The sequence below is a fragment of the Callionymus lyra genome, chromosome 14, assembly GCF_982586985.1.
Source record: "Callionymus lyra chromosome 14, fCalLyr1.hap1.1, whole genome shotgun sequence".
Taxonomy (NCBI): domain Eukaryota; kingdom Metazoa; phylum Chordata; class Actinopteri; order Syngnathiformes; family Callionymidae; genus Callionymus; species Callionymus lyra.
The window spans coordinates 25,889,479-25,906,422 of NC_141831.1; the positions used below are offsets into that span (position 1 = coordinate 25,889,479).

A 16,944-nucleotide genomic window follows, 5' to 3' on the forward strand; every position below is an offset into this window, starting at 1 on the left:
CACTTTTAATGTTGTTTTAACATCAGATATCAATGTGGACTCACAGTGTTTCAACCTTGATTCAATGTTTTTTCTGATATCTGGGTTAGCATCCCACTTGTCACACCACTTAGAAGTGTTGTAGCGTTTATGATTTCCTCTGCTGGAGAGCCACACCACATTGTCTCATCCTTTTTTGTCGACACAAAAGTTGTCAGCGTCATTTGTTAAAATTCCGCATGTCAGCTTCAGCTACAATTGGAGGATCCAACCCTTCTTGCCTGCTGTGTCTTTCACTCCTCGGTCTTTGTCCCAGTGTCCGCCTCCCCAGATTCCAAGTGGAACCCCTCAAACTCCTCCAGATGACTGGACTTCCTCCCTTTTGTTGACGCCTTGAGGCACGTTGGTTCGGCCTGATGATGTCACAGTCGACATGACGAAGATGTAGCAGGATTTTGAGGATGGATTTGGAGTCAATGTGTCGACAGCGCGTGGAGCTCATGACCCAGAGAGATCATGAAGTCAGTACCATATGAACGGCGTCAGCTCAGAGGAAGCTGAATGTTTCATTTTCGAACGGCTGATAACGTGGAACTGAGGAGGGCGTCACGCTGTAACACAGAGTCAGCACTTGAGAGAATTTATAAGCTTTGCCTATTTAAGATTCATTCGCCCCGCTTGACGCAACATCAGCTTTTATTCCACCAGCAGAATTTTAAGTTCTGAGGTGATTTTTGACTGAACCTGAACCTTATTCTGTAGAATGTCCTCCAGGCTTGGTGAGTTTTCCTCCAGCAGCCAAACCCTTTAAAGGTGACATGCATCTCTATTCAACCAGAGAAACTCTCCTGCAGCTCTTCAGGATAATCATATGTTCTGGGATATCTTTGTCTTGCTTGGCCTTCTACTTTGAGTCTCTCTCTGATGACTGGGCTCCTCACAGGATCTCTCAAGTCAATACACTTTGTCACATCTCTCCAGCAAGACCAGAAGCTAAGAAATGACTGATGTGTACTTGTTGTTGTTGTGCTATAATATGAAATATTCACAAACTCATCATCAAAGACTTTGTTTAGCTTTAATATCTCCGACTGAGAAAATTCCTGCTATTTAAATAATGAAAAATGATAACAAGACGAAATGTCTCTGCCAGAAACAAACACCGGCCTTGTTAGTGAGAGGGAATTTCTAATGTCTCATTTCCATTTTGTCATTTAGACCTGAAATTTGCATTTTGGTTTATTAAATCTGCTGTCTTTCCAGAGAGGTTTCCCATCAGCAAAAATCCCTTCCACTTCCTCTTGAGGAAAACAGACAGTAATTAAAAAACTTCTCTGATGTGATGTTATTGAGCTTATTCAAATGTTCTGTGTTGAGAGTTGCAAGTAGATTTAATAATGCAACGACTATCCTGTCATCAGACTGGAATGACGTCAACACTGTAGACACACGGTCACTTTAACTTCGTACAGCATCGAAAGTCACCAGTCACCATGTAACAACTTGAAAATGACCCCACAGATAACCTGAACCAAATGAGGATTGAACCAAATCAGGGTCCCAAACAATATATTTCAGGCTTGTGGTTGGCTGTGTTCAGTCGCCGAAAATATGGAAAAGGATCCGAAGTCTGAATTGAGACCTACCGGTGCGCAACTGTCGGCCTCGCTCCTCTCGTGACGATGCGTTAATTACTTACTTACTTATTTACTTACTTAATTACTTAATTACTTACAATAGCGATGAGAGCGCCCTCTATCGGCCAGCCGCCACTGGCCCCCAGTATGGACCAATCAACGGAAAAAATACCTGTATTTTAAGGCAGCAAAAATGAACCAGAAATATGGAAGCAGTGATTTATTCAAGAAAATAAAAGTTCTAAGACTCTTTTATTGTAATGTAACTATCTCCATATGAACTTTTATGAGTTGTTAATATGCACCAAAATATGTTTCATTCAGTAGTCAATTGACATATTTTACATAAATTTCATTGCAAACGTGAATTTAAGTTAAAGAATTTCAAATATGACGACTGCTGCTATTAATACTTGTCATTATTGTCGTTGTTGTTGTTATTAAAGTTTCAAACATCATCTGTGATCTTAATAACATTTTATATTTTCGAAATATAAGATGTTCTAAGAGTTTGATCTTTTATTGATTTATCTTTTTTCATTATTTAACAAATGTCATTAAAACTGACTGGAGAACCTTGCTCGTTTGGAAGACAGATATTCTACCTGTTCCTAATCAACTAATCACAGAACAAAGACATGGTAAACAGTTTCGATCGGTGATCGATTATCCGGTGGCGCACAACTGGACTTTTTATTTGGAAGCTTCATATCGGAACTAATTTGTCCCGTCACGTGGCTTGGCTCTCTGCTGCCATGGTAACGGGGTAGGGGCGGGGCCTGCTGCTGCTGCCACTCTGACGCGGTGATGAGTCCCTCACTGAGCCGCTGCTGAGCTCCGAACCACCAGCACGTCTGTCCTTCCTCTGATGCTGGACCGGACCTGGACACGTCTTCTGCCTCCGTGCCCGTGAGCCTGACACGTAGAGGAGGCGAGTCCACCGACTATTTTTCTTTATCCCCATTGGAGCCTATAGTGCGTATTTTGGAGGCTTTCCGTTGAGCAGAGTGAGCAGGTATGAAGGAGGTAGAAGGTTCTTCTAGATAACCAGCCCGGTGAGTCCCTGTTATGGACCAGAACAGTGAAGACATGAACCCTCGGTGACGACGACCTGAAGCCGGCGGACGAGTCTGGGCAGCACCCCGGCTGTTGTTCTCGAGCCGGGACTTTGGCTCAAAGTTGGTATATTTATTAAAAGTTTTCGGGAGGAAACCATTTTGTTGGAGCCACATTGAAACTCACTCAAGAACAACGGTTCCTCTGATATTCTCACCATCGTCATGGAGCTGTTGTCCAGGCTCTTCGTCCTGCTGTGGTGGGCTCTCCTGGACTGGACCCTCCAGGCTTCCGCAGAAGAAGGTAAGTCTGCTTGTTAGTGTGTTTTTATTTTGACCTGAAGATGGTTTGTGTTCATGAGACTGTGCTGGAGACGTCGCGTGGGGAGCTTTGTCATCTGCCATGGACTTGGAGTAGAGCAGATGAGTCTGGATAGGATCTCATATTAACAAGAAGATAAGATTGAAGATCATTTTGAAACATGCTTGTTAGTCGACTTTTCATTGTAGGCTTACAATAGTCTACAATAAAAAAAAATAGTTCATTATTCTGGTCTTATTCTGAAGACAGAGTTTCAGCAGTTGTTGGTGCATGACACAATTATCAATTCCCTTTTGTTCTCAATTCATCCTAAAAAATCTGCAATAAGTTGTGGTCCAGGCTTTGATTGAAAAGCACCAGAAACAACAAGTCTTTACAATGAATGGATCCAAACACCGACCACTTTGTTTCTGTGAGCTGTTGAACTGCATGGAATACTCTTTCTCTCCCTCCTTCATCTGTGTTTTCTGCTCTTTTTTTTTGGTGTATGCACACCTCATCTGGGATCCTCTAAAGTTATTCAGACATTCCTTGTTTTCCATGACCATAAAAGATCTATCACCACGGCATGAAACATGCAGCCTTCACCGGCGTTACACTAAGAAAATAAATTCAGCAGGAAAACAATGAGCACAAGAACAATAAAACAATTCCAGGCGATCCGGCTGCAATCGATCGTGGTTGTAAACAGGAACCCCAGCAACACGCTTGACTGCACATCTTCTATGGCAGGAACTTGACTCTGTCAGCCGGTCAGTCCAATCCGATGCTGGTTCTGACCAGTGGTGGTAAATCCCTGAATCCATCAGCTGCAGACACATAAACACCGGTGTTCCTTATTTCCTCTTATTATATGAAATCTCACATGAAAAACAAATGTCGTTCTCATGGAGAATGAGTTAAGACTACATTGCCTGATATTTATCTTCATCACATCTGATGATGATACATAAATACACAAATACATTGTTGATACGCTTGGAACTGTTTTGCTGTTTAAGAGGGTCTTTGGGTGCATAAAATGTTATAAAAATGTAATGTTGTCTTTTTACTGACCAGTTACCAGTCTGTTCATTTATGTATTTTTAACATTTCAAACAATATTTAGAACTTCTTAATGGACAGGAAAAAGTATATAGGAACTCTCTGGAGAGGGTTGGGCCACACAAAGTCTTCACAAGGGCCACAAATGACCCCTGGTCCAGACTTGGACATGCCTGACAAATAATTGATAGTATCCTCGGTGTTGATTGGCTCAGCCTTAGTATCCCTGAATTGAAAGGCCCTGCCCTTCTATTCTTGCTTTCCCCCCAAATCATCCGTTACCTGTTGGCTTTTTAGAGTAATTTCTCCAAACATACACATGAAGCAATAGTTCAGCTGTGATGCCGACTTAATCTAGCACTGCTACCACTCTCACTAAGTCCCATGATGCACTGCAACAGCAGTTATATTTGTTAGAGTTGGTAAAGCCAATAACTAAAATATTTACATTAGTTTTTGTGTATTTTACCATGGGATAAAAAACTGATTTTAGGTCTTGGAACCTTCCTCTGAAGCTTCCAGGCGTCCTGCAATCACTGGTGAAAAGCACATCCTAGCGTAAGCTAATGCTAACAAGCTGCTGATTGTCAAGAGGCTCCGCAAGACAGAGATGTGACATCAATGTAGGGTCATGACTCCCTGTTGTCAGGGAACATCTTTCTCTTTTTCAAGTGCGAACATCACGTCTCGCTTATGTGCACTGCACGCTTCAGATCCTCGCACTGGTTCTCTACCTAGTCGCGAGTTCTGAGACTCAGAAAAAAAGCTCAGTGCTGCCAAGTCTCTCCTCCTTTTCCCAAGTCCAGGATAAATGAGCCACTTACACACAGCACTTGCTCCTTCAGCACACTATCGCTTGCCTGTCTTTTTTATCTGATAATGACTTTCAGTGGAAATTATTAATCATCTTTGGTGGGAATTCAACACAAAGATATCTTGAAATCGCTCATATTAGAACCGAGGGACGCTGCTATTTTATGACGATGCTATTAATATTATGTTTCCACTATGAAAATGACATAGCCATGTGATAATAACTTGCTGTCAAGTCAGTGCAACACTAATAGTTTAGAAAATGTTGATGTTAATTGTCACAATGTTTTAAGTGGCCTGAACACTGTGTCGTTGTGGAAAGAGTTTAATTTTTCAATAATGTAGAATGTGATACTCAAGATGAATCGGGAAGTGCTTGATCAATCACATCATAGTCACACTGTATTTGGCTAATTCCATTGTCATGGCTGTTGGCTGTTGGGCTTCACTCGTAATGGAACCTTACATCAGTGTCAACACTAACATGTGACAAATAAATCGCCCACAAACACACACTGTTTAGCCCCCAAACAATACTGACAGAACATAACATAGATAAAGTCTCAAAAACACAATACCAATTTTATATTATTCTGAATAAAAAATATTAAATTACGGTTACAAATATATTTATGAGTTTGTAGTGGTTTGGCACTTATACCAGATTCAAACCGAAATAATGCTCTAGAAGCTTTGGGGCGAGATTGACGAAGGGGGGTTTGACTTTTTAATCTGAAACTTAGCTTGAACTAACCGTTTTTCAACATTTTGAAGTCTCTCTTGAAGATCTTGGTCGGTTGCTAACCACGGTCCTATTTTCTCTTTGTGTTCTCCTTTTACTGTTCCCTCTTGAGTATCGTTTTCATACCACAAATAAAATAAAAATGCTTGTAGACCTGTTGCTGGCTCAAAACTGTACGTAATTGTCAGTCTATAATGTCTTTGATCTGGAGATTGGCTCAGAAGACCCTGATGTGTCAGCATTTATTGAAGAAGATGGGTGGAAGCTTAACAAATGAACACCTATTCTTTGTGAAATCTTTGTTTTTACATTCACACAGCAGATTCAAATGTTTACCTTTCTGAGGTTTTCTTTGCAAACATATTTCTTTTCTGGCTTTGGCAACAAATATATTGCATGCTGTCATCCCAACACTCGTCAAAAGAAAACTAATAAGACAATCTCTTGTGTTTTATTCTCTTTTATCTAGTTGCCAAAGCTTCAAGTTAAATTCTGAAGCACTGCGGAATAACCTGTCGGATCGTCCACCTTGTCACAGATTTGTAAACAGTGAAGGGTCCTTGTCGCCGTCTGCATTTAAACTGTAGATCAGTGCCGTCTAGTTCTGGAGATTCTGAGGCTTTTCGTCGACGGGTTTTAAAACCACCAAAAACATGTTTGCTCTTGAGCTGTGCTCACTAATATCTAAGACTAGCACTTGGATTATGTTTTCTACAATATGGAAGTGTACAGCAGCTGTTGCCTCCTTCTATTTACAAGTCATCTTTTAACAGTGTCGGATCCATCAGAGCGCAGCTGCTGCTGTAATTTGTTTAGCTCAGGTCTGCCTGAAAAACCTTGACAGCACTTTTTTAGTCTGTGGTAAAGGGGTCAAGGGTCAGTCAGCCCGTCGGAAACAGAACACTCTGGTGGCTTAGCCAGCCTCCTGAAATGAAACAAAGTTGGCTTTTATTTACTTCAAAGAAAGTTGATGAGTGTTGAAGTAGGAAAGTCACACTTTCATAATAGACGACAATAAGGACGTATCATGACAAATCTGTTCTTATTTATTCTCTTTTTACTCTGTCTGTATGCTATAACTTCAATGACTCGCTGTTGTCGTCAGAGAGTCAGGTTAAACCAAAACTACAAATCACTGAGGTGTCAGAGTGTGGAGTGACCTGCTCGACACACGACACTCGCTCGTGCCTGTCATTGCAAGACTTGTTTTTTATAGCATTCCAAAAGCGAAAAGCTTAATAATTGTTATTTATACTAGAAAGACATTGGTACAGGGCAAACCTCCACCAAGGATCTCTTTCGTGTGACTTGATAAAGACACTGATATCTAATGAGTAAAACAACAGAAATGTGTTTTATAGACTGAAGTCATGTCTGCTACATTAAGCACAGCCAGCTAAACGTGGCCGAAACCATGATTTGTCCCCCACAGTAAATGCAAGCGTCTTTGAATGCAGCACGGGTGTTTCTCTGTCCAATTTATTCACATCGTTGCCTCGACATTTCTAAAAAAAAAAAGAAAAAATGAAAGAAATGTTTTAATGTTTGGGAACCACTGGCATTATGCTTCACTTGCAACGACAGGGGGTGGGGGGGAGGTCCGCCGTGAAGGCCTTACTTGAGCCCCAATTCCCTCTTTCATATACATGTAGCCTTTTCTTTTGCTACTCTTTCCACGTCCGCCATCTCCTTGATGTTCGACTGCTGCTATGCTGTTTCCTCTTGCTGGCTCTCTCCCCTGCCGTGGATGTGTGGATAGTTTGCCAGAAAACCTTTTAAACGGAACCGATTTTTATAAGAAAGGGATTTGCATTTAAAGCAAGCAACCCCCCCCCCCTTCTGAAAAAGCCTGTAGCCCATCATCCTCGGCACCTCAATCCGATGATTACCTTCCTCAAGAGTTAAACAGGCGGCATCCGAGTGCCACAAGTACTCTCAGTCCGTGTCTGACTTCCTCTTCATCCTCTGAAATGATGCCTGGTTCAGTCTGGGATTGCAGGTGGATGATGGTTCAGCTCAGCGTGAGCGTACACCCCCCCCCCCAACCCATACATCCATGTCAGCGTTCACTTTGGAGAGCCGGTCTGTCCTCCACCCACTCGCTCCTCTCGGAGAGTGGGACACAATGAGGACAGGCTGCTGCAGAGCAAGAATGAGGCCACAGCCTATCAGCCATAAGCACCAAGGAGAATGGCACTTTTTAGACGGATGGGGGTTCACTTTGAAGTGAGACGAAGGGAGATGTAAAGACTGGCGCAAGTCTTCCAAACAGAGCATATGTGCCATTAATGAGCAAAATATTCATACTCCTATTTGCATGTTGTAATCAAACACACCTAAGGCCGGAGATGTTTGTTTTCTGTGGTTATAATGAAGAGGTTTATTAAAAACAGGATCTCATGCCCATCCCAGCGGTTACACAAGAATATTCACGCCACCTTAAATCGGGGTAGATATGATTTTGAAGGAAAGTAGGAGATGTCGACAGCGGAATCTAAAGCAAATTATAGGAAATATTTAAAAATCTGGTTTAAAAGAAACATTTTCGATTCAGCATCTGTCTGTTCCTGCGTCACAAGTTGACCTACATTTTGTGTTCTCCTGTTGCAACTTAAAAGTGTGGTGGTGAACATTCACCTTCACCTTCATGTTTTCCTCCCTGGACTGTCGTTCCTGGGAGCCACTGAACCTGAAACTTGCATACACAGCCAGGCTCACAAGACCTCGCACCTCAGAGTTGACTTCAAAAAGCATTTAGCAGCTTATTGTGGCTTAATGTTATCTAGCTTTTTAGAAGTCATGGGTACAAAGCCTTCTTCAACTTACTCACTTTTAACCACATGCACAGGCTGCTGCAGCCTGGTAAGAAAGATGAAAATGGAATCTAAAACCAAAATAAATGCAATCACATTTAACAATCTTTTATCCACGCAGCTCATCGGTGTAGCGACTAAAACACAAATAACATTAATACAATAAGTGTCAAAATCAATATTTTTGGGTAAAAAAATAGAATCAAATATGTTTGCTATCATTATAAGCATCATAAAATAAATGGCTATTAACAAATAAAGGTTTGGCTAAACAAGTGGCTACAAACAAAGATCTACACTATTGACCTGGAGAAAGTCAAAAACCAATACATGATGTGTCTTTTCAGCAATGATGGTTTGTTACAAATGTGATGGAAACTTGAAAAAATCTCAAGCTTAAAATAAGCATTTAGGGAGTAAAAGAGATTAAAGTTGGGTAATTTGTTTAATATGATTTAAAGCTAATTTTCTTATGTTTGTTTCTATTTGTGTCTGTTCATTTATTCACTTAATTTGTAAGTATTTCTTGCTCTCAAAATTAAAATCTGTCTCTCTGCCTGACAGCCCCCCATAACAGTCACTCTATATAGTGTGGCCCCTAATGGAATTTATTTAGCATCAGACCAGCCCTGGGCTAGAGGAAACCTACACATTCAGGTAGAAAGGCAGGAGGGATCCACAGAAGGAATGCTTTACTGGTATTTCTTGATTTGTGTTTATTACTGCGTTCTTGTGCAGTGATGTTGGAGGTGGAGAAGGATTCATGTTGAGGAAAGGCCAGAAGAGGAGCATGGCTTTACATACAAGAATTGTGAATGTATATTTATTTTAAACTTTTTCTAACTTTGGGACTCTTTCCTTACTTCCTCTATCTTGGTGCAACACACCACCAAAACCACCCTCTCAGAAACCTACTGTGTCTGAGTAAGAAATGCATCCCAGAATTAAAGCTTCTGTTCTCCTTTACACCCCGACAGAGATGTGTGGGTCCTTAGATGGTTTATTTAACTGCTCTGTAAAAAGCTTCAAGCTGTCCACCTCACGCAGCACATTACTCACTGGGAGACTTTTTTTTTCTTGGTTTGAAGTGTAACAGTAGACATTTGTGGGTCTTACATGAAGGGATACTGAAATAACACACCTGTTTAAATTAAATGAGGAAATCGCTATGATGCACTGCATCGGTGACATACAACTTCATTTTAAATCGGCACATTAAATGTGGTGTGTTAATGATGCCCTCAAAGGAAGTGTGAATTATTAAAAGAGACAGCAAACATGCTGGTGCTCAAGTCTCCTGCTGGTTAGCAAGATCATCCCAGATTTCTGCACCACACGAATTCAAATTGTCTGACCTGCAGGGGTGCCAGTTTGTGACGGATCAGGACCTCACACCACTCTTAGCCCAGGCAAAGAATGTTATTTTCAAGCATGAAGAATGTGTGGGAGCACATGAGGCGTCCACCACGTGGCTGCTAGTCAGTGAAAAGATGTCGAGACATTCAGGACTAGCTAGCCCTGAAGCTGGTTAGCTCTGTTGACTACGTTAGTGCCATTTGTTTTAAAAGTCTGTCCTCAAACAATACAATTTTCAACACACTAATGTGGTAGTTAGACGCTAGCTATCCTAACAATTGATCATGGATCAAAAAAATGTGAAACCTAAAAAATTCATAAACACAGAGGTGAGTAAATATATTACACGATTAATAGTCAGTAACGGACTCAATGTCAGTTATACACAACATAATACCTCTGTGGTGCTTGTCTGTAAACATCCATGTTATATTAAAGTCTCAACATTAGAGATTGTTCTGAAAAGGAGTTTACCTTTAAGCTTTTTTTAACGTAAGATCCCAGGTCATCAGCGTAAATCTTGACGCTTGAAATGTTTTGGATGGAGGATACACTTGCTAGTAGCTGGGGCTGAGAGACCTGGACCTTACCCTACACACAATCTTAAAATATACAGATTTATCTAGGGTTTGTTCAGAACAATTCCTAATTGTGAGGCTTTAATACAAGACGTTACAGACGATCACCACAGAGGTATTTGGAAGTTTTGAAAGATAAAGACGACGACATATGGGCGTCAGTTACATTTTTTCCTATAATACTAAAAAGGAACCGAAAACTCTAAAAATATTCCCAACAGTCAGTCGACATGAGGGTATCCCTTTAAGTCTCATGCTGTGACGCCTTTTTTTAAACAATCAGGCTTTGAAGGGTCATTCAGATTGTTGTGAAAAGGGTAAATGTGGTGAGATTCATCAGAGAAAAATTAAGAGACTGGTTGAGAACGTGCAAGTCAAAGCGAGTGGACATTTTTAAAAATGGGATTGTTTACCCATCAGCAGTTCACACACCACTGGTTTGACTACTTTCTAATTTTTGTGTCATCCCAAGTGTTTCTTCACTCATGTTACAGTTTAATTATTTATTTAAAGCCTCATTGCTTCTGCTCATGGAGAAGCGTTGTAATCTGTAGAAGGCACTTTTATCATTTTGTCTTGCAAGTCACTCCCCGTATAGGATTCTGTGTCTCCCCAGAGACGGTATGAGCCTGCAAAAATGTACTTTAGGTGTCGGGTTACTCTAAGAAAGCAAGGCCATAATTTGAAGTAGCAGGGATTCACTTAGTGGCTGATCAATATCACAATTACACTGAAATGTGTTGTGGAGCAGAGCAATTGAATCAATCGTAGCACAGGAGTGTATTTTTATGAATTTTATGAATTATTAAGCGCCATAAAAAGTCAGAACTACAAGAGGCTTTTTCTATGTTGCATCGTGCAAGTAGTCAAGTTTTTATTATTGCGTTGCAAATTTAGTTGCTCCCTGCTGGGCAGCAAAAACACATACATTCTTATCTTGTGTTATGATGAAGTAGAAGTTGAACAGGCTCCTTCCAGTTAGGATCATGCAACAGACATCCTAACGCTATCAGGTTAATACAGAAATGGGAAAATAAAATGTTTCGTTTATTGTATGCTGGCAGCGAGTTTAGGGATGTCAGAACAAATAGGATAAAAAATGATGGTGAAATTTACGATGATCATATTAAGTTGTTTTGTCACTTGTTCCATGTGTTCTTTTGCACTAGAAATTATTAATTCCTTTTTTAAGCTTTGAGTGGAAATTTACTGTCGGTAACGGTATCAAAACTTGCAATCAACATTTTAAACTCAAATGTTTAACTGTAAGGCTCTGTACATAAAATATTGTAAAATAAACTTAAATGTAGTCAAAAATATTTTAGTTTCACTGTAAGACATTTTTTTTTTTAAGCGCTAATCATAAAGCGCTAAAACAACAAAACAATACACAGTTAAAATACATGCTTTAAAAGGCCAAAAAAACACGGTGACAAACTTAGTCCACTTCTTGAAGAAGTCAGTAGATCCATCTAACGCAGAGGGAGTGGAAGAACTCCCTCACAACCTCTTGAGGGCCAAAAAAATACCTGCAAAGTATAATACAGATCTGCATAAAGCTAAGAAAACAACATCCTAAAACTCTTCACTTGGTCAGCGCTGGCCATTCGAGTAGGTAAAATCTCCAGAGAAGCTTTAATGAGCAGCACACAATGGCTAAGGGTCAAGCCCAGTGGTCACTCCCAGAACTGCATTATTCTGCCATGAATGTTCTCAAGGCAAGTTCAAGATTTGTATCTTCTTCAGGGAATCATTTTGTTTTCTGCGATTCAGAAGGGAACTAAAGTCTGAGAGCTCCGGAGCTTGACACGGTGGGTCAACACTCATGACTTGTAAACTATTGAAGCCAAGATGTTGTCTCTCATCCTTATGAGATCCTCTCTTTATATAAGGTTCAACACTTTTATACCACCACTATTAAAGTAAACATTCTCTTCTGACTTGTGTGGCCTGAATAATGCAGAAGCTTTAACAACCTCTGCAGTGGAGGTCATCCGTTCACTGTGTTTACGCCAAAACTAACAGGCCCGTTTAAATGATGGGAGGGGGTCATTAAGGAAGCGTATTACGTGCAAACTCTGTGATTTCATTTTTGGTCATGAGTGTTTTTGCAGCAAAGCATTATTGTCAGAGATGAGTGTTTACATATGTGCTTCAACAAATACTTTCCACTAATGCCAGTTTAACTACATCTTTCAAATAAATGGTCATAAATAATGGTCAACATGAATTTTCAAAATAATATTAACTTTATTTTATCATCACTTCTGATGTGCCTGATGTTCTGTGCCTTTTATTAGAATTAAGGATTTAAATAAATAACAAATAAATAGAAACATACAAACAGAAATCAACACACATTTTTATATATTTTCAAATAAAATGTATTGTATATATATATATATATATTTTTTTTAAACATGGCAATGTTGAAAGATTTCTTATTATTTCTTATTATTATCAGACAGCGGGCATCGTAGGGGCTCACTATTCATGAATTGATAAAAGACATCAAATCATCAAACATTAAAATTAAAAAAAAAAACAACTTCCATGATAATTGCACAAGGAGAAAATGGTGTTCCCTTACGAGGATCTCAATCTGTAACAGTGTTTAAAAGTGCACTGTTGCTAAGGCATGTTCTTAAATGGACGATAGTTATTGTAAATTGTTTTTGTAAGGTGGGGTATGTGCTGTGAGAGGTAAAGGCATACAATTCAGTGACCAATCGATCAAATTCCAGATGGTGATGCGGATCAACACCAGAATCAAGCTACTGTGACAAGTTATGACCCAGTTTCGATTCTCGTCTTAGCCCTCAATTTTAGCCCTAACCCTCAGTTTTGCGCATGCCGTGAGACGGAGGGGTGTCTCAATCTCCTCTGGATGAGGGGGAGGGGTAACATAAAGGGCCCTTGAAAACGAGGCGGAGGCACACTTCAAATGGAGGGGTACTATTCTTTTAACCAGAAACATTGCAAATTTAGGACCATGGTGAAGCAAGTGAGCAACAAAGAGCATACAAGTGAGTATTTTAATAACAAAAATAAATTGTCATTTGTTTGTAATTTTGCTCTGTGAAGCTGATTGATAATGGTAGTTGTATAGCTAGTGATAACTCACTTATTTCACGATCGATACGGTCGATAGTTAAGGATAATAAATAAAATATAGTAAAGAAAGTGTTCAGGGAGTGTTTTCTGACAGTAGGTCTGACCTTTTCAAAAGCTAAAGAACTGAATATATTAATGGAAACAGAATAATTCCGTTGTGACACAGATCAGACTCACTCGCAAGAGTCCAGGACTTAATGTTGGTCAAGAGTCCGTCCAGCGCGATGCATCCTCTCTAACTGGGTCACATCCTGTCCTGGGACTTACACCAGTCAAAACACTTATTGATATGCGTCCCAGTAGAGCAGAAAAAAACATGCCTTTCATCACCTCTTCTCTTCCCTCACTTGGCATCAGCGGATTCCTGGTCAAACACACCAATGAAACACTTAAATACAATTTTTACATTTTAAATGAAAAGACGAAGAAGTAATTAACATTCTGTGAACTCTGTGATCTCATCCATCTAAATCATCCATGTAGACTCTGCAGTGACTGAGCCGGCAGTGATGACTGTTGCTCAGTGCAGAACAAACTGACAAAATAATAACGGTATTTTGTAATACATTTTTGAAAATTTAAATATAACTAAATGTATGTATTTTGTTGTTTATTAGAAAATCTAATTATTTGTATGCATTTCATTAAGCCATCCAAATTTTTAATATGTTGAACTCTGATTCATGTTCTCAATAGATACATTTTGAGAAAGTAGAAATGCTACTTGGTATACTTCTCTTGTAAACCAGATATAATCATGGCTCTGTATCTTTAATTTAAGCGAGATTTAAGACTTGTTCATAGGCCTGTAATTTCCGTACATAGACATAGAGAAAGTGTGAAATCTGGAGATTGACGCCCTATTTTATGAATAACAAATGAAGAGTAGAATTAAAGACAAAAAAAAATTGTCCGGGTGAAATGTATTTGGGGTTGAGGCGAGTTATTCAAGAGCTGATGAAGGCAGTGGAGGGAACGACGGTGTGCAGCTCCATCTTTTGTCAGAAATACCAGGTCAGGTTTTGCATTTCAAAAGAAAACCACCTACAACACCTTCTCTAGTTGCCTGCGCAGACTTTTCATCTCCAGTCTGATTTAAAAACTACACAACACATAAGATATTGTCTAAGATTGTAGATAAATTCAAATATATATTACAACATTTCAATGTTTCTTTACAGCAAGTATAAATGGTACCATTTAATTCCTGATATTAACAGCAGAGTGCAGTTAGTGGGACACACAGAACATTTCACAGATGTTATACATATCAAGTCAAAGGTTTTCTCTTGTACGTGTCTAATAGTTGAGAATACGTTTTTCTCAGGAGTGTATTCATATAAATAAATGTGTTTTTTAGCTTTAACAGAGAAGCAGCATAATTGATTTTCAAGGTTGCATGATGATTGTTTTTCTAGAAAATCCTGTTTGACCTGTGCTAGTCGGATGTTTACTCCATCCAGTTGGCAGTTTCCAGGGTATCAGTTGAAGCTGACAATTGTTCCCTGATTACAGTTGTTTGTTTCAGCGATGATTTGAACAGATGACGAATCTTCAATTCCTTACTTGGGGCAGTTTTCCGGAGGGTGGGTGGCCGCCACTGTTGCCAGGATGAAGGGGTAACAGGGACTTCCTCCAGCAGAGCTTTAGTCTGAGTCTGCCGCAGTGAGAGACAAGGCCAAGCATGTTCATATAAAAACACTTGCGCTTGTGCATCCTGTCTCATAAACGTAATGATAGAGCAGCAATAAACAGTGATTACTGAGCCCGGGGCTTGAGCGAGGTGTTTCTCCTTCTCTGCTTCAATCAGCATGTGAAACAGAGGCAGGTGTTTGAAAGGACGCACACTGAGGTCTGCTGCTGGTGGAATCATGAATGTTTGTTTGGGGATTATCCTCAGGAGAAAGGGATGCCGGCTAAATGCCGGGGAAGCACCAGCCTGAACTTTGCCACTCAATTATCCTATGCACCAGTCGCTGCTCTTTTCCTGCTCCCCCCCTCTGCCTCCATATCATAATCTTCTCAACCAGAGATGTTGTTTGAAGCTGCTGAGATCAGATTGTCTCAAATTAAAGTCACGCTTACTTTTGACCTCTGCAATGATCAGACGTGAGTGCCAGGCGGTTACTTACATGGTAGATGCAATGAGGGAGATCCGAGTCACCCCACCAGGGCAAAAAGTGAGTCAGGATCTGCATGTGAATGAGTTATCGGTTATCGCGGAGTCGTTTAAATGCAACAAACTTACCCTCAATATAAAAAAATGTAGCTTTATAATTTTTTGCAATATTAATAAACGCTACCCTACGGAAGTAGCTAAAATTGTCATAGATCATACTCAAATTGAACTTGTTCAACACACTAAATTAGTTATTATAGATTGTGGTCTCAGATGGTCTGATCATATTAATCTGATCTCTAGGCGATCAGCAAAAATGTTTGGCATACTAAGAAAAGTTTGTCCCTTAATTCAATATTCAGCCTATTTAACATTATATTGTAGTTTTTGTTTAGTTTCATTTTCTGGGCTGCAACTTATCCTTCATACCTTAATAAATTAAGAGTTATACAGAATAAATATCTTAGATTTATATCCCACTATAATAAATATGCACCCTCAACACCTATCTTCAATAGTTTTAAAGTACTCACTATTGATAAGTTAAATGTTTACCAAACATGTTTATTTATGCATATATTTATTTATAACAAACAATCAATTCCAAAAACTGTACAGAATCTGTTGATTCCCACCACCGATGTTCACTCATATCAAACTAGAACGTTAAAAATCAATCTTGAGTAGGGCTGCAATATATTTTTTCGATATATCGTGCAGCCCTATTCAAGATTGATTTTTAACGTTCTAGTTCGATATATCGAAAAAATATCGTGCGATATGCATATCGAAGACATGTGCGATAATTTATTATTTTTTAATTTTTTCATTATATTTAATTGATCAATCAATCAGTCAAATCTAGCATTTCTTTAATCCTCACTTAGACCCATCGGTGTCACGTTCTGTAAAGTTGTCAGCTTGCTAGGCTCGGTTGCCATGGCGACGCGTCTTGCTGGCGCGCTGACTTAGATCAGCTCAGTGAATACACGGAAGTAAGACTAACTTATGATTTACTTAAACGCTAGTGATCCAGTCACTTATCTCTTTCAACCCCCTTTGTTAAAGCAACATATTGTAAGTACTCGTCTCAGTCGTTTCCTTATAAGATCGCTAAAATTCTAAAAAAGTGTAAACCTGTCTTCGCCATATGTGTGTGTAAACACACGCATAACAGTTTATAAATGACCTGAATGAACCAGGTCATTTATAAACTGTTATGTGTGTACAAGAAAGTGGGATTTATTATTGATTTGGTGATATCGTGACGCGCCGGAAGCTTCTCTCTGTTGTCGCTTAGTTTCGCGGGAAACCAATGCAAGAGACTGGAGAGACGGGAGACTGAGCGTTATAAATGATCATGTTGACACTG

At 39.6% G+C, this 16,944-nt stretch overlaps 1 protein-coding gene across 1 annotated transcript in view; it reads left to right on the top strand.

The window, feature by feature from the left end:
* Positions 1–2,457: 2,457 nt before the first annotated feature.
* LOC148066846 (ephrin type-B receptor 4a-like) overlaps positions 2,458–16,944 on the top strand; it is a 38,656-nt gene continuing 24,169 nt past the window's right edge. Inside the window, exon 1 of the mRNA XM_087806723.1 lies at positions 2,458–2,975. Coding sequence (XP_087662849.1) covers positions 2,897–2,975 — 79 coding nt within the window. The 5' untranslated portion in view covers positions 2,458–2,896. The remainder of the gene's footprint in view (positions 2,976–16,944) is intronic.